This window comes from Echinops telfairi, unplaced genomic scaffold (assembly GCF_000313985.2).
Source record: "Echinops telfairi isolate 266 unplaced genomic scaffold, ASM31398v2 ScPeMD7_23;HRSCAF=83, whole genome shotgun sequence".
Taxonomy (NCBI): domain Eukaryota; kingdom Metazoa; phylum Chordata; class Mammalia; order Afrosoricida; family Tenrecidae; genus Echinops; species Echinops telfairi.
In genome coordinates this window covers 38,906,649-38,929,912 of record NW_022103920.1, presented here as the reverse complement: position 1 = coordinate 38,929,912, position 23,264 = coordinate 38,906,649, and the positions used below count along the sequence as shown (strand labels likewise).

General features: G+C 45.1%; 1 protein-coding gene across 1 annotated transcript in view; it reads left to right on the top strand.

Annotated features, from left to right (window-relative positions):
* PIK3CG (phosphatidylinositol-4,5-bisphosphate 3-kinase catalytic subunit gamma) overlaps nt 1-19,837 on the top strand; it is a 38,395-nt gene extending 18,558 nt beyond the window's left edge. The window contains exons 9-11 of the mRNA XM_045288862.1: nt 371-482; nt 1,281-1,438; nt 18,303-19,837. Of these exons, the coding sequence (XP_045144797.1) occupies nt 371-482; nt 1,281-1,438; nt 18,303-18,581 (549 nt within the window). The 3' untranslated portion in view covers nt 18,582-19,837. The remainder of the gene's footprint in view (nt 1-370; nt 483-1,280; nt 1,439-18,302) is intronic.
* The last annotated feature ends 3,427 nt before the right edge of the window (nt 19,838-23,264 follow it).

Genomic DNA, 23,264 nt, shown 5'->3' with positions numbered 1-23,264 from the left:
GCAGTCAGGGGTATATACATGTGTTTGTGAAACTGGGCATATTTTAAGTAGTCACAAGCAAGACATCCCTTCACCGGTCAAGAAGTTATGGGCTCCGGATAGGCGCTGGCAAGCGATGCATGCAGAGAAAATGAACCTTTGAAAATGATGTTGTCCTTTCACCCGAGTGTTCTGCTCTGGCTACTGGGTTGCCCGGGAGCTGCAGCCGAAGTACCAGCTGAGCACAGAGAAAGCTGCCCTGTGGGCGTGGCTCTCACGTGCCCTCGGAAACAGGTCTTCAGCACACTGCCTTTGGGGGAATAGTTTGTAATGGATGCTCGCTTCTCTTCGGAGCTAAAACGTCACTAACATTCAGATGCATTTTAATTAGTTCCAGGCCGCCGTGGAGAGATTCGTGTATTCCTGCGCTGGCTACTGTGTGGCCACCTTTGTCCTTGGCATAGGAGACAGGCACAATGACAACATTATGATCACGGAGACAGGTAAGGGGAGTCACCTTTTTTACATTTTAATGGAGTTGCAGGCTGGCAGAGGTATTTAGAATGTATTGCTGGGAAGGGGCCCAGATAATGTGATCCCCCTGGAGAGGCCACTCATCTTGGGGAGCCCTGAGTGGGCAGGCAAGAAGAGACAGACAGGGAGATCAGAAGGAACCATTCAAAGGGAGTGCCAAGATGGGCGTAGGGTTCTCCTGGGGACGCTAAGTGAGGTGGGAGCGGTCAACATCCGGCGTTGTGGAGAAGCAACAAAAAGAACTGGCAGATATCCTTGTATCCCACCCTCACTGAGTCCCTGTCCACTCTGACAGTGGTCAGTACTGGCCACCCAAGAGTGAGATATTTCTCTCGGAGATGTGGGCTGGCTTCAGAGTAGAAATCTGGGGAAAGCGCCCGATCAAGACAAATCATTGACTCTGTGAGGACCAGAAGAGAGAATGCCTGCGAAGATCTGAGGCTTCATGATGACACGGTCACCGGATAGTGTGATTATGTTTCTAAGAATGACTCTGAGAATGCCTTCCCGTCATTGGCCACCCTCAAAAGAACACCGGAAGACCATCGAAAGCACAGTGGGCTCAAAGAGTGCTTTGTGGGCACGACTTTCACACACCTGCTACGACGAGAAATACAGAAGCTGATGAACAGAGCCAAAAATAGCTTTCTCACCCAAGATAGCTCATTTTCAGGCAACTTACAAACTATTTCGAGAAGCAAGCACACTAAGGGGTAGTTACAAGCACTTACCCCAGAATCCTATGTCAAACCTTTTCTTCTTTTAAGGAAATCTATTTCATATCGACTTTGGGCACATTCTTGGAAATTACAAGAGCTTTCTGGGCATAAATAAAGAGAGAGTGCCATTTGTGCTAACCCCAGACTTCCTGTTTGTGATGGGAACTTCGGGTAAGAAGACAAGCCCACACTTCCAGAAATTTCAGGTAAGTTGCCTCCCTCTTCCCCAGCCACAGCAAAGGCCACCGTGGAGGTGGGAGAGACTGCAGGCCACACAGTGCTCATCTCTCCCTCAGGCTCACCCCATCCCATCCCTGTGGCCTACATTCCTTCCCCAGGGGGCAAATGCCTCAGTCCAAACAGCTACTAAAACGAATTCCTAATCCATGGGAAGGTGGTGCCTGTTAGTTGTCATGGCTCCAGCCGGCAGCACGGTAGCCCTGTGTGTGGCCTTGTAGCGCTCTGCTGTCCAAATGGGTTTCATGGCTGTGGATCTCAGCAGTGGCCCGCTTCCTTCGGGCGTGCCCCTGGGAGGTTCTGACCATGGACCTTTCAGAGAGTCATTGAGCTATTAACTGTTTGTTCCACGCAGGGACTCCCAGTGTAAGTCTGTGAATGAGAGGCCAGGCCTGTGATGCTGGTGCGGAAGGAGAGGGTTTTAAGGAAGAGCTGCAAATATTTATACCTTCGGGGTGTTGGCTAGAAGACTTCAATGTCCTCTACCCATTTCTAAGACGTTCATACAGTTGTGAACTTCTCTCAGCTACAGGCTATAGGCATCAACGCACGACCGCAGGAAATTCTTGCTGTGCGCTTTTCTCCTTTTTGTGAAGGATGATCCCGCCCTGAATTGGAAGTCTTATCGGCTTACGGGTTCCACGAAGCACTGGGGCCACCCTGCGTACCTGTAAATAAGCCTGGGCACGCATCCACCCACCTTCCTATGGGAGGGTTCCGTTTCTGTTTGCTTTTTCGTCCCTTGGGGTCTCCATCAAGTTTTGACTATCAAATACTTCCTAGCCCCAAGGAGAAACTTTTTTCACATATGCAAATTGAATAGCTGTTAATGAGCACAATTCAGAGAAGTTGTCATTACTGCCGCAAATGCACCTGCCTCCCAAACACACTGCTCTAGAGTCAATTCCAACTCATATCAACACTCCCTGGAGGACAGGACAGACGCCCCACAGCCTTTCCAAGGCTGGCTATTTCCCATGGGGCAACTGAGGGGTGCGAACCCCTGAATCTTCCGTTGAAAGCCAAGCATTTAACCACTGCACAGGGAGGTTCATCCTGCAAACGCACCTTTACAAACATACGTACACAGAAGCCAAGCGCGATTGCTGCTTGTGCCCTGGGTTCCCTTTAAATCACCACCTCAGTACATCTTAAACATGACTTGTTTGCACTCTGGATATTTCAGGAACAAACCCCACCCCACCCCACCCCACCCAGTACCCTCGTTAAACCCCAGAGGCCTTGGGAGATAACAAGGGCCTTGGCGTTCCGTGGAACCAGGAACCAGGAACCAGGAACCAGGGCAGGCTCCTCCTGGCTGAGTCTCAATTTGGTTCTCACAAGACCAACCCCGCGGGGGGTAGGGGGGTGGGGAGCGCCCCCAAGTCCCAGTGGTGTCAAAGAAACTGAGATCTCTGTGGCCAGATGGTCTTTGGATTTCAGACTATTTCCAGGGACTTGACACATTACAGTTCTGTTTCTCTTTAAAATTAAAAATCACATATTTTGACAGCTTCCTGGAAGAGGTTAAAAAAAGGTTCCATTAAAAGAAAACCCTGGAAGAATTTCATCATTCAAAGAAGGGGGAAAACACTAAGATCTCCCCTATTATGGGGGTGTGAGCCACCTGACTGGCTTAGGACAAACAGCAGTAAGACTGCGATGTAACGACTCTGACCTAAGCAAGGATGACCAGGCTCCTCGGTTTCAATATGCACTCGACACTTCTCTTCCTTTTCACCAATGATTTTACCGGGCATGACTGCCTCTCTTTCCCATTACTGACAGTATTCCTGTATACCCCTGATGCCAATGCCACACCAGAAAATCCCAACAGGACTTCCGCTTTAAATCCCTCTCCCACTTTTTTTTCCCTAAAGTTCCAAATTTTTCTTTATGAAAACACTTGATACACAGGGATGGCTAAGAGAGGCTGTCTCCACTTACAAGAACCTTGCACCCCATGCAATGAATCTTTAGTTGTGAGCCCAACCCGACCTCTGGTGAGAGAGCATGTGTCCAGGCTTGGTTACCTCAGCTTGGGCCTCAGGCCAAATTCTACCTTACAAATCCGGCTAGACCAGAGCATGTACCCTGGTACAGATAAGAGCTCTCAACACAGGGAATCCAGGACAGATAAACCTCTCAGGACCAATAATGAAAGTCGAGATACCAGGAGGGGAAGGGGAAGGTTGGGGGGGAGAAAGGAGGAACCGATCACAATGATCTATGTATAACCCACCCCCAGGGGGACAGACAACAGAAAAGTGGGTGAAGGAAGACAGTAGTCAGTGTAAGACATGGGGGGGGGGGCAGGAATGTATAAATTATCAAGGGTTCATGAGGGAGGATGGGAGAGGGGGAAAGTGAGCTGATACCAAGGGCTCAAGTAGAAAATGATGATGGCAATATATGTATGTACAAATGTGCTTGACATAATGGATGGATGGATGGATGGATGGATGGATGGATGGATGGATGGATGGATGGTAATTAGAGCTGTAAGAGCCCCCAATAAAATGATTTTAAAAAACGAAACAAAAAACCTCTTGAAAGCAACAGCCAGGCAGTGTGCCCCACCCCCAGCACACTTTCCTAAGTGCTGTTGTCTTATGATTTGTATGTGCTTGTGAACATATGAGCTACACAGCACGGTGCAGGTTAAGAGGAGAGCTTCCAGAGCAGACAGAGGGGGTTGAATCTCACTCTACCACGTAGGAGCTGTGCATTTGGCTCAATTTCCTTAACCTTTTAGAACCTCAGTTTTTCTCATCTGTAAAGTGGGAATTGTACCTCCCTTCTTGGTCTTTTAGGGACTGTTTCAGTGATATCAGTAAACAGCTTGGTCTACTGCCCCACCCACAGCTCCCACCAAAAAAACAAACTCACTGCCCTCGAGTGAATTCCAACTCATGGTGAAAATTCATGGTGATGCTACAGGCCAGGAGAGAACTGTCCCTTGGAGTTTCGGAGACTGTTACTCATTACGGGAGTAGAAAGCCTTGTCTTTGTCCCACAGAGCAACTGGTGATTTCAAACTGCTGACCCTGAAGATCACAGCCCAATGCGTAACCACTATGCCACCAGCAGACGCTCAATAAACTACCGTTGACAGCCATCACAGTGGGGTTTCCAACACTGAGACCCTTTTTAGCAGTAATGTCTCAGGCAGAACTGCAGTATTTGAAACTTGAAAAAGTAACATTATTCTGGCTAAAGAGCAAGTGGGCTTCAAAACTCTGCCTGTCCTGCCTCCATTGCCTGCCCCACCTCCCACCCCCCTATGTTCTTTCTCTCCCCACCCACCCCTACCCGTCACTCATAACAGGAACCAAGTGAACACCACAGTGCTGAATGAACTACCTGCGAAGTTCATAAAGTTTCCATCTTGACAAAGACAAGCAGCAAGTGTCTGCATCATTTGACTCAGACCTTGTCACAACTTTTTAACCTAATGGTAAACCTTCTAGGCAGGAGCTCTGGGAGAGAGGGCAATGTCTAAGTGTTCACTGTTCACTGAAAGGTCAGGGGTTCAAACGCACCAGCCTGTTGTGCAGGAGAAAGATATTGCAGTCTGCTTCCATTGAGACTGTACGCCTTGGAAACCCTGTGTGGCCTAGAGGGGCACGAGGCAGGGGGCTGCATTCACCAGCAACCGGTTTTTGGAAGCCTTCCAGAAAGATTCTCTGTTCCTTAGTTTTATGTTTCCTTTTTGAGTTGAGGTTCTCCAGGATCAGGGACCACATCTTCCCTCAAAGTTTCTAAATACTGTCTCAGAATCTTGATTAAAGCTGCCATTTTTAGAGAAGCTAGGGAATGGTGTCTATATTTACATTTTGAATGAAAGTTGTCCTCATTTCCAGTGAATTGCTGATTCTGAATTAATAAGGTTAATGAATACATGCAGCATATTTGAAGAACCTGCTACAAGAGGTGGAGAAATATTGGCCCCCTTTTGGTTAGAGGGGAGGTGAACCTTCTCCACAAAGAATGGAAGACTGCTGTCTCCCTTCACCCACTTTTCTGTTCTCTGTCCCCCTGTGGGTGGGGAGGGTTTATACATAGATCGTTTTGATCGTTTCCTCCTTTCTCCCCCCACCTTCCCCTTCCCCTCCTGGTATCTCTACTTTCATTATTGGTCCTGAGAGGTGTATCTGTCCTGGATTCCTTGTGTTTCCGTGGTCGGAAAATGGAGGGAAAGGGAGCTGGAGGAAGAAAATTCCACCCCTCTCCCCGGTCCAAGGTGGCTAGTGCACCCTTATTTATACAATGAGAGAGAGAGAGAGTGCGCATGCACAAACTGTAATTCAACAAAGACACGGGAAAAACAAGGCCCACCATTAGAACTCAAGAGTGCCTGGTAGCCTAGTAGACCCAGAGTGCTAACCTTATATATTTGTTGGATAATGATATTGATAAATGAATTCTCATTAGAAAAATCTCTCTCTACTGAATAGATGAGAAAGAAAACACGTTTCAGCCACTGGTTACTCACTTTAAACTACTTTATTTTCAATTTCAGTAATTGGTCATAGAGTACGCAGTCAGGTCAGCGTTGAATTGGCAACCACAAGATCAGTGGTTCAAACTCACCAGCGGCTCTACAGGAGAAAGAATGAGGCTGTCCCCATAAAGATTTACAGCCTTGGGAAACCCATATAGGATTGCTGTGAGGTAGAATTTAACTCAATGGCAATGAGTTTATCTAAACATCATACAAATATATTTATGCCCTTGACCAATAAATTCAGCTTCCTCTTTTATTTCCATATAAGAATGTAATTTCTGGCTTCAGTGTAGGTTCTGCATGAGCACAATTAAGTGTTCTGGACTCTCATTCTTCACAATGTGACCCATAATTTGTTATGATCTACATAGTCAAATGCCTTTATGTACTCAGTAAAATTAAGTAAACATTTTTCTTTTTAAAATTTCTTAATTAATCATTTTATTGGGGGCTCTTACAGATCTTATAACAATCCATCCATCCATTGTGTCAAGCACGTTTGTACATATGTTGCCATCATCCTTTTCAAAACATTTTCTTTTAACTGGAGCCCTTGGTAATTGGATGCTCAGTTTTTCTCCTTCCTCTGCCACCCACCCTCCCTCCCTCACGAACCCTTGATAATTTATCAATTATTATTATTTTCATATCTTACACTATCCACTGTCACCCTGGTGGGGGGTGAGGTTATATACATCGATCTTTGATGTCGGTTCCCCCTTTATCCCCTCCACCTTCCCCCTAACCTCACATTATCACTACTCCCATTACTGTTCCTGAGGGTTTATCAGTCCTGGATTCCATGTGTTGAGAGCTCTTATATGTACCAGTGTACTTGCTCCAGTCTCGCCAGATTTGTGAGGTAAAACTGGGGTCATGACAGGAGCGGGGTGGGGGGGGGGGGCATTAAAGAACTAGAGGAATGTTGTATGTTTCATCGTTACTATACTGCACCCTGGCTGGCTTGTTCCTTCCTTGTGACCCTTCTGTGATAGGATGTTTAATTGTCTACAGATGGGCTTTGGGTCTCCATTCTGACTCCCTCATTCGCATTGATATGATTGTTTGTTTAGGATCTTCTGATGCCTGATATCTGATCCTATCAACACCTTATGATCACACAGGCTGGTGTGCTTCTTCCATGTGGGCTTTGTTGCTTCTCAGCTAGATGGCTGCTTGTTTTTCTTCAAGACACCAGACACTATATACATTAATATCTGGGCACCATCAGCTTTCTTCACCACATTTGCTTATGCACCCATTTTGTCTTCAGCATTCGTGTCGGGAAGGTGAACATCACAGAATGCAGGTTATTAAAGTAAAGTGTTCTTACGTTGAGGGCTTGAGTAGAGGCCCAATATCCATCTGCTACCTTAATACTTAACATATAACTATATGTACATGGACCTATATCTCTATTGTTATATAAAAATATATTGACATATGTATGTGCCTATAGTTATACCTCGATGAATGTCCTTTACCTCCTAGTTCTTTCCGCTGTTTCCTTAAGTAAAAATTTTCCTAGCAATCTCAGCTTTAGCCTTGCTCCATCTGACGCGAGCAATGTCATTCTATGTCCTTTCCTGAATCTGGCTTGAGAGTCTGGCAATTCCCTGTCGACATATAGCTGCAATCATTTTTCAAGTTATATTCAGTAAATTTCTGCTTGTCTGTAATATTAATAATATTGTTCCATGATCTCCTCATTCTGTTGAAGCATTTTTATTTAGAATGGACACAAATGCAAATTTCTTCAAGTCAGATGACCAGGTAGCTGTCTTCCAAATTTCTTGTCTCCAATGAGTGAGAGCCTCCACCTTTGCATCCATTTGTTGAAACATCTCTGCTGGTTCTCTGTCGGTTCCTAGAGCTCTGGTTTTCCCCAGTGGCTTCAGAGCATCTTGTACTTCTCCCTTCAATACAATTAGCTTTCAACCATGTACTACTTCCTGAAATGATTGAATGGCTTTCTTTTCAGCCCAGTAACTCTACATAGTCTTTTATCATCTTCTTTAATGCTTCCTGCATTAGTGAATATTTGGTTCAGAGAATAATTCTATGGTATCTTGAGTCCTGGATTTTTCTTCAGTTCCTTCATCCTGAGAGATGCTGGGCGTGTTCTTCCCTTTTGACTTTCTAACCCCAGGTCTTTGCACCTTTCATAGTACAATACTGCATGCTGCCTCCTCCAGCCACTCTGAAAATGCCGTCAGCTCTTTTACTTCATCATTTCTTCTGTTCCTCTCAGCTGCTCCACATTCTCTTCTCATATTTAATTTGGTCTTTTTTTTTTTCTTTTTCGTAATAACCTTTTGCTTTCTTCATGTATGACTTTTGTGATGTCATCCCACAACTCATTTTACCTTGGGTCATTAGTTTTCCATTTGTCAAATCTATTCTTCAGTGATCTTTAAATTCATGTGGGATATACTCAAGGTAAAGGAAACCGAAGTCCTACAACTGGGCCAATAGGTAACATTGTGACAAAAGAAGAAAAGATTGAAGTTGTCAAGGATTTCATCTGGCTTGTATCCACAATCAAGGCTCATGGAAGCAGCAATCAAGAGATCAAATGAAGCATTGCACTGGACAATCTTCAACCCAAGGACTCTTTAAAGTGCTGACAAAGATGTTACTTTGAAGACTAAGGCAGCCTGACCAAGCCATGGTATTTTCCATAGCCTCATATGCATGTAAAAGTTGGGCATTGAGTGAGGAAGATGGAAGAAGAATCGATGTATTTGAACTATGGTGCTGGCCATGAACATGGACAGTGCCATGGTCTACCAGAATAACAAACATCTGTCTTGGAAGAGGTACGGCCAGAATACCCCTTAGAGGCAAAGATGGTGAGACTTTCTCTCGTAAGCTTTTATCAGGAGAGACCAGTCCCTGGAAAAGGACATCATGCTTGGTAAAGTCGAGGGGCAGCGAAAAGAGAAAGCCCTGTGACAAGATGAACTGACACAGGCTGCAACCATGGACTCAGACCGAAGAACGGTTGTGAGGATGGCACAGGACCAGGCAGCGTTTTGTTCTCTTGTCCACAGGGTTGCTGTGAGTGCAGAACAGACTTCACGGCACCTGCCAATAACCTACTCAAGGCTGTACTTGGGCTCTTATTGATTGGTTCGAAATATTTGCAAGGCCTGAGACATGGCTTCCAGCATCACAGTAACATGAAAGCCACCACGTATGACAAACGGACACCAAAGGGCAATGTTCTAAGGGACAGATCCCAGGTTAAAGCCATTCGGTGACTTTCTGTTTCACTTCGGATAAAAACCCCAAGTCTGAACTTGGAGTGGAGTGTAAGGTCCGGTGCAGTGGGCCCCTAGCTCCTCCAGCCCCGTGTCCTTTCATTCCTTCCCTCTGCCTCCGGAGCCTTCTGCTACCTGCCTATCATTCCAGGGAGTCCTCAGCACAAGCCTTCCCCAGGAGGCGCCTCAGAGCTTTGGGGGCTTACATGTCATCCCCAGAGAAGGCTTCTAAATTGGACCCCCTCCTGTTATTCTTTAAGGGGCCCTGATGGCCTGGCGGGTTACTGTTGGGCTGCTAATGACAAGGCTGGCCATTCGAACCCACCAGGCATTGCATGGGAGAAAGTGAGGTTGTCTGGGCTTGTACAGCTGTATAGTCCAGGGAAACCCTACTCTGGCCTAGGGGGTTGCTATGGTTCCCAGGCAGTGGGTTTCGATAGTGATGCTTCGCTCCATTCATTCTCTTTGCGGCATTTATCATGGCATAAAATGATTTGTGCTCGCTTGCAGTTTGTGTCTCTCTGTTCAGACTGTACGCTCGGGGCACGAGGCCACGTCTGACCGGTGCCCTGACAGAAGCCGAGACATCAGGAAGTTTCATTGGGCACTAGCGGAGGGAAGAGGTGGATGCGGGATGGGCAACTCTTGCCGCAGTGGGAATTGGCTCCGACGAGATTCTCTTCAAGACTCTGTCTTGACTTCCTGGGAGATTCTGTGTCTTATGAATTTATAACACAGCAACTCAGAGGCAGATGGGTCAACTACCATCACCGGGAAGTTTATATGCCTTCAAGATGCAGGCCGACTAGCCATCCTTCAGAAAAGGAGCTAAGCCTAATTATGAAACCAAATGGTATTTTCAAATGAGAGAAATCTTTGAATGTCATGGAGTCTCTATTCGCCTTTTTCTGGATATTTCCTTGCCAAAATAAATATTACACCGCTTTTCCTAACCAGACTAGGAGCCTGTCCCAGTTGTGTGTTCAAGATCAGACCGCCGTCAGTGTGGTCTCATATGAGCAAGCATTTTGATGCTGTTCTCTGCATCCAGTAGGCACGAAAATGAAGGGGTGTCCAATCAAACTTAAGAAACAGGGAGCTCAGAGCTCCCCCCACACACATCGCCCCCCAACACAGTTAGGCAGAGCAGACCTTGTGGTGAGTGTACTTAAAAGGCACTTGCCCCTAGATGTCACTCTTAAGAAGGATTTCATAGGCGAGCCATTGGCAGCCTAATTCCTTGTATTCTTTTAACTTAGGATGACTCAGGAAGTGTTCCTGCCAGTTCTATCAGGGACTGCTCCTTGCCAATGCTGGCAGCCCCACTTGCTGCTGAGCCATACCCATGCCAGTCTCTAAGCCTCAGGGAGGCAAGGACCTTTACTCTCTTTATAACCTTGGATCCCAGCTTTTCTGAACTGTGCTTCTACCTCATTCCTTCACCAAGATCCTTGCTCCCTCCTGCCATTGGCACCAGGGGCAGCTTGTCATCTGATACTCCCCTGGGGCCAGCCAACCCCCTCGGGCTCTCCCCACTGTTCCTCTTGGCCTCCCTTCCCTTTGTGCTGTTGCCCTCTGGGTTGTCAACATCTGTCTAGAACTTTGCCATGTTGGGCCAGACTTTCCAGCCTCCTACTCCATCCTGTGTGGTCACCAGGCCCTATCCTACTGGATTCTAAATAGGACACTATTCCCCACACACACATCTTAAAGACCTACTCATTGCAGGCACAAAGAAGGCTCAAAGACTGCCCTGGGCAAAGCAAGCTGTCTTTTCAGTTAATCCTCTTCCTTAATGCATCTCGAATCTTGCTGGAGACTTGGCTTCTGGGGCACCAGCATCTTTTCACCCTGGTTACAGATTATCTACAGAGGGTGCAGCCCTGTGCCAGGTGTCGATGCAAAAATGAGGTCCCGTCCTGGCACCCAGCAGGATAGGTACACACGCCAGTATGTGCTAAGGAATAGTTGGTGCTAAGAATTTCAGCAAGAGTTTCCAGAGGGAGCAACTAGTCTTGTTTTAGGGGATGGTGTGTGTGTGTGGGATGGGGATATCATGAGAAGGAAGTGTTTTATTTATTTTTAAGTCGTTTTATTAGGGGCTCATACAACTCATATCGCAATCCATACATAAATCAATTGTGTAAAGCACATTTGTACATTCATTGCCCTCATCATTCTCAAAACATTTGCTTTCCCCTTAAGCCCCTGGCATCAGCTCATTTTTCCCCTCCCTCCCCGTCCCCCTCCCTCATGAACCCTTGATAATTATAAATTATTATTTTGTCATATCTTACACTGTCCGACGTCTCCCTTCACCCACTTTTCTATTGTCCGTCCCCCAGGGAGGAGGTTATATGTAACCTTGTAATCAGTTCCCCCTTTCTACCCCCTTTCCACCCCACCCTCCCGGTATCGCCACTCTCACCACTGGTCCTGAAGGGATCATCTGTCCTGGATTCCCTGTTTCCAGTTCCTACCTGTACCAGTGTACATCCTCTGTTCTGGCCAGATTTGTAAGGTAGAATTGGGATCATAATAGTGGGGGCTGGGGGTTGAGGTAGCATTTAGGAACTAGAGGAAAGTTGTATGTTTCATCGTTGCTACACTGCACCCTGACTGGCTCCTCTGCTCCTTGTGACCCTTCCATAAGGGGATGTCCAGTTGACTATAGACGGGCTTTGGGTCTCCACTCCGCATTCCCCCTCATTCACAATGATATGATTTTTTTTGTTCTGATGATGCCTGATGCCTGATCCTTTTGACACCTCGTGATCGTACAAGCTGGTGTGCTTATTCCATGTGGGCTTTGATGCTTCTGAGCTAGATGACTGCTTGTTTACCTTCAAGCCTTTAAGACCCCAGACTCTATACCTTTTGATAGCCGGGCACCATCAGCTTTCTGAGAAGGAAGTGTTTTATTTGGGCCTGTGGGCTGAGTTCAATTTCATTTTGCCAGGCAGATACAGGGAGAGGTAGAAATGTAAGAGCAGAGAGAAGATCCTGGGCAAAGGACTGAGTGGTATTTAGGAGCAAAAAGCACAGTTGTCCAGTGGACGGAACATATCTACAGGAGCATACAGTGGAACTTGGGTCCGAAAAGGAAGTTTGGATCAAAATTGAAACAGTTCATTGGTTGGATTGTGAGGATAGAGAGCAAGGCCAAGAAGTTGCCTGTAGCTCAGTTAATCATAAATTACTGTAACTGAGACCTACTGTAAGGACAGTGAAACCTGCAAGAGCAGGAACACAAGATTTCTTTGTTTTTCTGGGTCTTGGATTTTGTTGTTGTTGTTGTTTTGTTTTGTTTTTTTTTTGCCTTTGACAGCACAGTCTTACCATTTTGCAGTCACTTGTTTCTGTGGAAAATGTTTGCATTTTCCTTCTCTGACAGGATTCTCCTCATACAAGTTCTGACCTGTACAGGTTTGACTGCAGGAGAGGATTCATTATCAATCACAGTAGTCATGGCGTACTGAGAAGATCCAGGTTCCTTCTTCGGATCTGCACCCCACTGAGCCCACCCCTAACTAGCTTGAGCTCAGTCCCCCCAATCTCTACTCTGAAAATACGGCACTCTTTCTCCACCTTAACCATTGGGAGATGCCCTCAGGGAAGGGTCCAGCATCCACCTTTGTCGGAGTCTGAATTTATTACTGTGCTCTCTCCCCCAGATGCAGACTGTGGGAGGCTACACAAGTGCCTGTCAGGACTTGGATATGCTTGCAGAATGTAGTCACTTCTTTGGAAAAGATAGGCTTCCAAGATGAGGGGAGGCCTTGGGCTGGATGATGAGTTAGTCCACTAGGATACGGGGTCACGCGGTGCCAAGCTGTTAGATCACTGTGACTTTTTAAACACTGACTGCAAAAACCTTTCAACTGGCTCCGTTCTCTCCATGTTTAGTTTCTTCTAGAGAAGTGTTTTGTCTGCTGTAAGGATATGATCGGACATGGGTCCCCACAGTACACAGTGTACTCTATCAAAGATCCTCTCGCGGGATTTTTCTCTGGTCTCAGTTTCTAGAAAGATTGTGCTTCTCCTCAGCATACCTTTGTTGGTTGTTCATCTCTGAGCACCGGCTAGAGCAAGTGAATTGATTTTCTCTCTGCCTAGAGAGATATTTGAAGATGGCCTACAATGAGTATAGAGGCTGGATAATGTACTTTTTAAATTAGTCTCTTTCCCAAACGCATTGTGAATCCTTTCCTTTGTTCTTCCCTTTTGTTTTTCCACCCAACTCTAATTACAGTTATCTTGACTTTTGTATGTGAAAAAAAAAAATCCACCTTAAATCCTTGTTGGAACAAAGCTGAAAGGTAAATACACACACACACACACACACACGCCCCTGAATGGAGGCTACTTAGAATGTTTGACTTAAGTAGGACAATTTAATTGTGGCCTATAAGTGCGTAATAAGCTTCTAGCTAAATATTTGAAAAGAGGGCAGTACAGTCTTTTCTCTAGAATATGGGCCTAGCCTAAGCCTCATTTTTAAGAAGCCCTTAAATTAACGATCATAATTCAAACTCAGCAAATGCATGGCCAAGTGTCAGATACACTGTTCTTCCAAATTTAACCAAAACATGCCTCTCTCTGCATTATTAGTTCTGTTCATCAGTGATCTCGGTTTTGCCAAAGTAACTCTTAAAGAGCAAGCCAAGAAATTGATTGTTTTTATTTTTTTAAGGGCTCTGTCTTGGATTGAAATATTCTTTTACTCTACTGTCTCATTACTGTTTAGGAAAAGTAAATGGACAGGAATATTTCTCTGCATCAATGAATACACATGCATTTTTCTCCTCTTTCTCCTTCCTTCACCCTAGACCCTTTCCCGGAGTTTGACTTTTATGACCCTTTGATTGCTTCTTTTTGCATGTGAAATGTGTTCAGTAATACTCCACTTCCTCTTCACTCTAGAAGTTAAGGGGTTTTAAGAAAAAGTAAGCCTATTGCATATGACTTTGATAATCAAAGCAGCCACAGTGCATCGGTGTGTAAAAAGTAGTAGATTATGTACACAAACTTGTTTCAGTTTAGTGAATTGATAGCAGGGCCAGTTAACAAATCAAGTCAAAGTTTCCACCCTGAAAGGCTAATGTTTCATTTCTTTTATTTCCAAGACTTACGAGGGTAGTGGTTTTATAAAAACAAGACTTTCTTTTGGTATCAAAGGTTATAATTAACCATTTGAATCAACTGTCGAATTAAGAGCGGATGTGCACTGTAGGCTCAATCAAGGTCACAGCTACTACTGTTACCAGAACCTGGGGGTGCTGTGGTGTGATCTTGGACTTCTAACAACACGTGAGCCCTGAAACCTGCCCGCTGCTTTAAGAGAGAAAGATGAGACTTTGGGGTGCCCAAAAGAATTTATCGTCCTGATACCCAGTTCTACTCAGTCTTACAGGGTTGCTAAGAGGTGGAATCGATTTGATGGTAGTGGGTTTCTTTGTTTGTTTCCTTTGTCATAGTGCTCCAGCTAATGACACTAACAATAACACCAAGTTCCTCACTCTCATGCTCATTAACAAATAGACTAAACCAAGTTCCTGGAAACCTCTTCTTCCCCGACCACTTCTCCACACAATACTATAAATCCTACCGCGGGCAGTTAAGAGGGAAAGAAGGAGAATGTTTGAGGTCAGTGTGCCCACGCCGCTGACATTAGAGAACACTGTTGCTACAGCTGGTAACTTCTGTGCTCTGTTTCCCCCGACCTCCGGGAGCCACAGGCTCATAGTCCCTCAATCCATGGGCCTTGGGCCAAGCTGGCATAGGCATCTCTCCCAAGCCTTACAGGAGAGGGCAGAGTGGAACTTGTATGAAGTGCGTGGGCAGAGAGCTGCTGGGCTGAGCCAGTGTGTCAGGTCCTTCCATTGGCTATACTAACCACAAGGTTAGCTATTTGAAACCACCAGTCGCACTGTGGAATAAAGATGAGGCTTTCTATGCCTGTAGAGTTACACTCTTGGAAACCCAATGGGGCCATGTGTACCCTTCCCTATAGGGCTCTTATGAGTTGGCATTAACCTGATGGCAGTGAGAGTACTGAGTACCTATGGATTAGTGTTATAATAGGAATTATTTATCGAGCGCCTATGGATTGGTGTATTGTATTGTAGCAGAATGAGTGCCTATGGACTGGTGTTATTATAAGTGTGTCCGGAGCACCTATGGATTGACATCACAGTAACTTAGCTTCAGATTCATTCTCTGCCTTAATTTTTTTCCCCGTTAAAATGAGTTTGACCACATTATGCACTCACACAGGAAAGGGTTTGTTCTCCTGGAACCGCTGGTGTTTAGGACGATGGAACATAATTGAAAATCAAAATGTGCCTGTTTCCGTGACCTCGTGTTGCGGGAGCAGAAGGAGCCGAAATGAATAGTTTGGGGAAAGAGAAACTGAGTCTCTCACGGTGCAGGAGGCTCGAGGGGAAGGCTTCCAGCTTGTGGCTGGTCCCTTAGAGATCTTCTTGTGGCCTGGGATCCACCTCTCCCTCCTCTCTGCTTGCCGATCGGCTCTTTTTAGTTCCTGTAAGAGATTGAGTGAAAACACACCTGACACAAATCCTGCCTTATTATCCTGGCAGAGCACTCATTCCCAGATGAGTTTTTAACCACAGACAGAGAGGTAGCATATATTTTGGGGGGACACAACTCAATCCCCGACAGTGCCTTAATTAAAAATCAAAAAGCATCCCTGCCTATGCCCTTGTGAAAATTGCGTGCTGAGCAATTAAGGAGGCTGTTGGCTGGGGTGAAGTCTGCACTTAGCCTGTGTCATTACCAAGAAACCAGAGGGACCTCAGTGGGTCCTGTGGATGAGCAAAAGAAAATGATTTCCGGGTCTAAGTGGAGTCATTAAGAATGCAAGAGTGCTAATGCACTGGGGCAGCTTCCAGGGCACCAGTCATGCCTGAGCCTCGGCAGGAAAAGCCTCAGCACACATTGGAGGCGTCCCCTGCATCAGGGAGTAGACGCAGGGCCAGACGACCCTCTGTGCTAGCCCAAGGAGAGGGCCACCGTTGAAGGAGCCCACCCTGGGTGCCCACCTCTGTGGCAAGCATTTCACTGTGCCTTACTTCAAAGGTGGCAAAATAGTTCAGGGATTTGGGAGCTGGGAAAAGAAACAGTGGCCAAGGCTGGAAGAGAAAGCATGAGAGCTTAAAACCAATCCATGGTGCTGCTTCTCTCGAAGTCCAGTCAGTCCACCTTGATGGCTAATGCTCTGTGGTGCCCTCACACCGCACAGGCCAGCCCTGGCCCAAGCAGGACTCAGCTGCAGGCTCCCAGTGAAGGGACTGCTGGGTTTCCACTCCTTCCTGCTCAAGCTCTCAGTCCCTGGGCAGTGGCCGAGCTCCTAGCCTCCTGCCCCATTTTTTCTGGCTACCTTACCCAGCTGAGTGTCTGCCTCACCTGCAGATGTGTACTTAGCCTTGCACACCAAGTGTGAGAACACCAGCAGGAGCTAATGTGAATCAAGCATTTGCTGCATGAGGTCTTGGGATAAGCCCTCTGTGTGGGGTCATCACAGTTACCTAATAAGGTAGGCACCTTCTCCTCTCCTCCTCTCTCCTCTGCAGCTGCAATCCAGTGAATTTCGATTCCTGATGACCCCCTTGTGCATCAGAGTAAAACTCTGGATTTGTCAGAGTTTTTTTCTCACATACCACTGGGGGAGAGGGGTGGGGCGGAGAGGACACTCTTGTGCCACCTCAAGATTCACTATGGTGGACATCCCTTTGCACAGATGATGAAATAGATGATAGGTAATATGCCTGACATCACAAAATGCCCATGAGTGGCTGACCTGGGACAGCCCCAATCTACCAGTCTCTGAGCTGCCTCGGACACCATGGACAAGTCACCTCTGTCTTTGACTGACTTAAGAATACCCAACCTTGGTGCCAATCATAGTCACTCAAACCTGCAGACAGGAGCCAGAACTGTGGGTCAACCCTGACATTGTCCCCACTCTCTTTCAACAGGGAAGTGCCCATGGGGCCGATAGTTATGTATTTGTCCCCTTATCTTATTGAGATACTGAAGTCAGCTCATACCTGGTGGTAAAGGAGACAAGGCAGTGGGACTGTTTTTAATTCAATTAAAACATTGAACGTAAAACAGTCACCACTTGCCACCTGCTAGGCGTTCTGCTACACCCTGGAGATGAATCGAAAAGATCCTGGTCTAGCTCGGCCAGACTGTTAATCAGACACTTAGGAAGCAGATAGACCGCCCTGTATTAGGACCTTGCTCCAAGCCTTGGGGGGAGGCATCAGATGTAGTTTTGTGGTGGTTGTTTTGAAGCCCTCTCACTCAAGATTCAAAATTCTAAAGTTGACTCAACAATTTTGAGAATCAGAGAGTGGAACGCAAATTTTTTTTTCTTATAATCGAACAAAGTGTAAAATAGAAATGCACGTGAACTGAATATCAAATTTCTACCACTTCTTTGGACTTCACTAGCTCTCTGAAAATATGATTTACTCTTACATAAAACTTATTGATTACAACACAGTACTCAAAAGCTGATTCCTTCCTCGTTAGAGACTACAGAAATTTCCATCCTGTTTCCTGGGAAGGAAATTGAATTTAAAAGGTAGGATAATAAATGAAACTTGATCAGTATCAATTAGCATTCCTTGAGAGCATATACCCTGGATATATACAACTACACTAAAGATTATGAAAACAGACTACATTCTCACCACGTTTTGGATTTTGATCTGCAGTCTGAGGCAAGGCGGCTACCTCAACTGTCATGGTTTCCTTTCATGGACATGGTTTGTAAATTCCAACATAGCCTAGCAGTTTAGTTACTGTAACGACTACTGCCATTGAGTTAATTCCAACTCACAGCAATTCTATAAGATACAGTAGAACTGCCCCTAGGGCTCCAGGACAGTGAATCTTTATGAAGGTAGACGATCACATCCTTCTCCTGCAGAGCGGCCGGTGGGTTTGAACTTCTACCCTTCTAGTTCTCAGCCAAGCACACAACCACTGTGCCACCAGGGCTACACTAATGGCATTTCCTTCTCCTCCGTGCAGGATGTCTGTGTTCGGGCATACCTAGCCCTTCGTCATCACACCAACCTGCTGATCATCCTCTTCTCCATGATGCTGATGACTGGGATGCCCCAGTTAACAAGCAAAGAAGATATTGAATATATTCGAGATGCTCTGACAGTGGGGAAAAATGAGGAGGATGCGAAAAAGTATTTTCTGGATCAAATTGAAGTTTGCAGAGACAAAGGCTGGACTGTGCAGTTTAACTGGTTCCTGCATCTTGTTCTTGGCATCAAGCAAGGAGAGAAGCATTCAGCCTGATACTTGGGGCTGGTATTCAAACACGCCAACCCCCTAAAGCTTTGAATTATGATACCAGTCATTGAACGTGATTTTTTTTTTTTTTTTACATCATAGAACGTGGTGAGGTCATTTCCTAACAGAACTCTTCACTGGAGAGAGGGGGAAAAATCATCATTGCAGATTGTCAGATTGTCTTAGGGAAAACTCAGCACGAGGCCTATTTGGAGGTTTGTTTTTCTCTCTATTTGGCTCAGCAATGCTGGAGAATATTGTTTAAGTTAAAGAGACTAATGACTTCCTTATTGATCATGATGTTGTGCTAGCTCACCCTGGTTGTGCTTCTGGAAATTCTTTGAAATGGTCAGTGAAATCTATTGTCATAGCGTTTCATTTACTGTCAGTATTGTGTTATCCTTTCTGAAACGCAAGGTCCTTACAAGGGGGTGGGGCTGCAGAATGCCAGCACTGTAGCCTGTGTCTCACCCCTTAAACAATGCCTCCAACCATCCTGTCAGTGTCTACAGACGCTAAGAGCAAGGATGATCACTTAGTCTCTTCACCGTTTTTTGCCATCAGCCTCTTTCCCAGCATATACCTGAGACAGGAAACCCCCAAATGGAAAATCTGAACCTTTGTGCTCTTACCCTGCCCTGCTGGCCTGCATCCAGAGTTATGAATGTGAAAAAACAGCAATGGAACCATTCATTTCAGCTCTGCCCTCAGGATTGAATTTTCCAATACAATTCGCATGGCCTTCTCCAGCATAGGAAATAACTAAAAGGACTCGTGTTTTATCCCTTTACATTCCTCTTCCTCTCTTTCTCCCTCCTCCCTTCTTCCACCCTCCCCAACTTCCCCCAGGCTGTTACACCGAGTTATGAAATCTTCATGACAACTTTACCCTACAACTCAAAAATTTCCTTGAGAAAGAATTCCCCCTTCAGCATTTCTGGAATTTTCGGTACTTGTTGGTAAAGACGTTTAGTAGAGTTTTTTTTGAAAAGGGATATTATTAACAGAGGCATTCTAGAAACTCCAAATTAGCTTCTCCTTTTTTCTTTTTTCCCCTCCAAATTAGCTTCTACATGCCTTGATTTGTTCACGCTCTGGTCTGAGAAGTGCTTTCCGTTTTAGTTTTGCCTTCTTTCATTTTTAGTGACAGACCATTTCTGATATCTGTAAAGCCCTCCAAGTCAGGGAGACCATGGCTTGTTCGATCCATCTCTGGCTTTCAAGGAATTGTAAATTTCAACACATTTTTCAGATGCCCTAAAAATCATCACCATGTCTTCTTTAAAAACTGTTTTGATCTCTTAAATATTTTCCTATTTATGATCAGTGTTGCTTAACCTTAGTGAAAGATCATTAAATTACTTATAAAACATTTGAAAATTACCTATATTTCATACTTTATATAAAAACAACTCCCCATGAAGGATATTGCAAGCTTAAACACATGTTTAATTTTTATAGATGCAAATTGTTACTGTTTGAGATACCTGTGTGACTTTGGTTAGCCCAACCTTTGTGTTTAGTGTCTACAAAAGTCCAGCATTTCTCAACACTGACAGCAAATTATAAAGACCAGTGGCACTTTAAAAAAATTACCCTTCTGGAGCCCCATTCTCAGATTTTAATCTTATTTGTTGGGGACATTATTATCTGGACAATAATATTTTTTTCTGATCCCCCCAGCTTATTCTCATAAGCGATCAGGATTGAGCTTAGGCCAAATCCACTATGAATATATATTTTTATTTGACAACTCATCCTTTTAAAATCATGTGATGCCCTCCTCATACAGAAGACAAAATGTCTAAGAATATTCTGAAAGGAGGGTGAATGTTTTCTGGCATTTTAGACTAACTATTCCCTTTTGTAGGAAGCAGGAAAAATTATCAGTTCCTAGTTCAGGGGAGGATGTATTCATTATTCTTAGGAATAATAGCCAAGCTCAGGCCTTGCACTGATTTAGCTTCTTATTTGAATTGCCGAAATAATAATCTTAATGAAAATAACATTACCAAGGAATCTGTTTATATTTAGCTGATTGGCCCAAGTGTGTACATATTTGCTCTTCAAATGAACAGGCACTTTCCTTTTCCTGACTGTACCTAGCACATGGGGTTTGATTCTTCCCTATTCAGTTGAAGGCACAGTTTCTAATCTGTAGATTTGCAGAGAAACACACATCCCTTTGTGTGCTCTCTTCCTTCCTCCCCAGTCACTGACATGACTGGTGACTTCTGTGCCTTTGAAAATGTTATGAACGAGGGTTATCCTGGGGATGGTGGGGCTGGACGCTAAGACAGTACCTTCAGCTCTGTACTTCATTGTCAAAAAAACCCCAACACAGATCACAAGTCAGATGTTGCAGGACAAAGCGAATGTTATATACGTTCAGGACCAGCTATATAATTTACCAGACCCACTAAATGAAAATGCAGGATCCCTCAATCAAAATTATTTTAAAAGTTTAGATGGCAACCACCCACCCACTGTCATCAAGTCCGTCCCAACTCATAGCAACCTCATGGACAGAATCGATCTGCCTCCTTTGGATTTCCAAGATTTTCACCCTTAACAGAAGCAGACAGCCTCATCTTTCTCCCACACAGCAGCTGTTGGGTTGAAATGGCTGACCTTGTGCTTAGCAGTTCAACGTGTGACAAGATGACAATGGAAGAGGATGAAACCAAACCTTCTGTCCTAAGTCCCTGAATGGCTGTGCCCATGAAGCCAGCTTGGTGTAGATTTAAACAGTGGCTTTGAGGCTCCATTTTGCATATGTAGACCACACCTGGATGAGTGCAGCTAAAGTGCCCAGATTGAAAGATGGTTTCTGTCCAAATGAAATACCTCAGCTAATAAATGGCTTTATATTAGGACTGAAATATTGGCCTCATTGCTTTTGGGCTAGAACCAAAAGAATAAAGCAAACTCACTGCCACTGAGTCCATGCCCATTCATAGCAACCCTATAGGACAGGGTAGAACTGTCCATGGGGGGGGGGGTTGAGACTGGAACTCTTTACTGGAGTAGAAAGCCTCATCTTTCTACTAGAACACTGGCCATGAGAGGGAAAAAATCAAATAGACCTATATGTTTGCAGCTGACTGGCTTTAGTGGGGCTGTAACGGAAGCATGGGAAGAAGAGACAGTGTAGATAGAATAAACCAACTCCTAGAGAAAACTTGCTCTTAATAAATTAACTTTGGTTAATATATACTTTTCAAGGAAAGAACTACCAAAATACCTCTCAATATGGGAATTCTGCAGCATGTTTTTGGGATGCTATCCTGTATTCAATAATCTTGGAAATAAAGCAAACATAATTTTGAAATCAAGTTCACAAAGTAAACTCTGGTCTTTGTTTCACAAACTTGGCTCTGCTTTCCATGGCTATGTGATGAATTGCCTGTGACGTTGTAAAGTGGGAAGAAAAGGAACAGGAGGCCATTTGGAACTAAGGGGAAGAGATCCTGTTTTCTGTGCAGTCTGAACTAATGATCTGAATCAATAAAGTTGGTTCTGGACTGAGGACTTGTTTTCATATTTTCAAAGATTCATTTTCAGGGCAGGTCCATGATCCAGATGTGCAGAACATCAGACAGCCTTTCGTTCCCTCCACTCACATGTAGAGCAACTGCTCTACAAATCCCCAGCCCTGGGACTGAGCGCAGAGGGTGTCCTCTGGAGAAGTCTCAGGACCGCACCTCGCTGCCCAATCCCGGGCCTCTCTCTGACTTGGCCCTTCCTAGCCCATGGCTCTGGAAACCAGAGAAGATCATTCCTCAGAGTGATGCAATCCCTTGCTTAGGATCTAATTGCTCAAAGTGGCAGAATACACCCTGCTTCCTTTTAAGGCTTAGACGGGGTGCACTCCTTTCATCTATGGGGGTTTCAGGTGTTTCCGGCTTGAGATAGCGACAATGGTGAGGACTGTGCAGGACAAGGTGGCACTTCCTTGTGTTGCACATAGGGTTGCTATGAGTCAGATCCAACTCCACACTGAAAACAAAACAATAGGCCCTCAGAGGGATCACGGGGAAAATGCAGAGTAATGTGAGTGGCTGTGGAAGAAGGGTGGGAATGATCAGTTGTCGAGTGTGAGCAAGACACTGCAGGAACTGTTTAGAAGAAGGGAGGCAGTAGAGAGAGTGGCTTTGGGATTAGATCATCCCAAATGCAAGTCCTGAATACCATTAAAACAAGTTGCCTAACCTCTCTGAGCCTCCGCTTTCTCTTCTGTTGACTGGGGAAGACAGTAAAACCTAATTTACGGTGTTGCCATGCAGATTAAATGAAATCACAAACAGGAAGGGCTTGTTGCTCAGTAAACGATAGCTATCATTTCTCTGTTCCTTTACAAGGAAGATGCCTTTTGAAGAATTTCATGAAAACGGAAGCATACAATATTCGGTCTTTTGTACCTAGCTTCTTTCACATAGCATCATGCCTTGGAGACTTGTCTGGGTGACATTAATAAAATACAAGTGAGGAAGGCTCGCTTTCTGTCCATATTTGCTGCAATTCCCTCTAGAGCCCCCGGCCAGCTTTCACTTCTGTCTGTGATTGTCCACGCACGTGGTTTCTGCTGTAGCTCAGCTCAGTGAGAGACTCATGATTAATCTCTCTTGGTGCTGTTTATACTAGATACTGGAGGATACACAGCCTTCCTCTCAGAGGCTTCATTTCCTG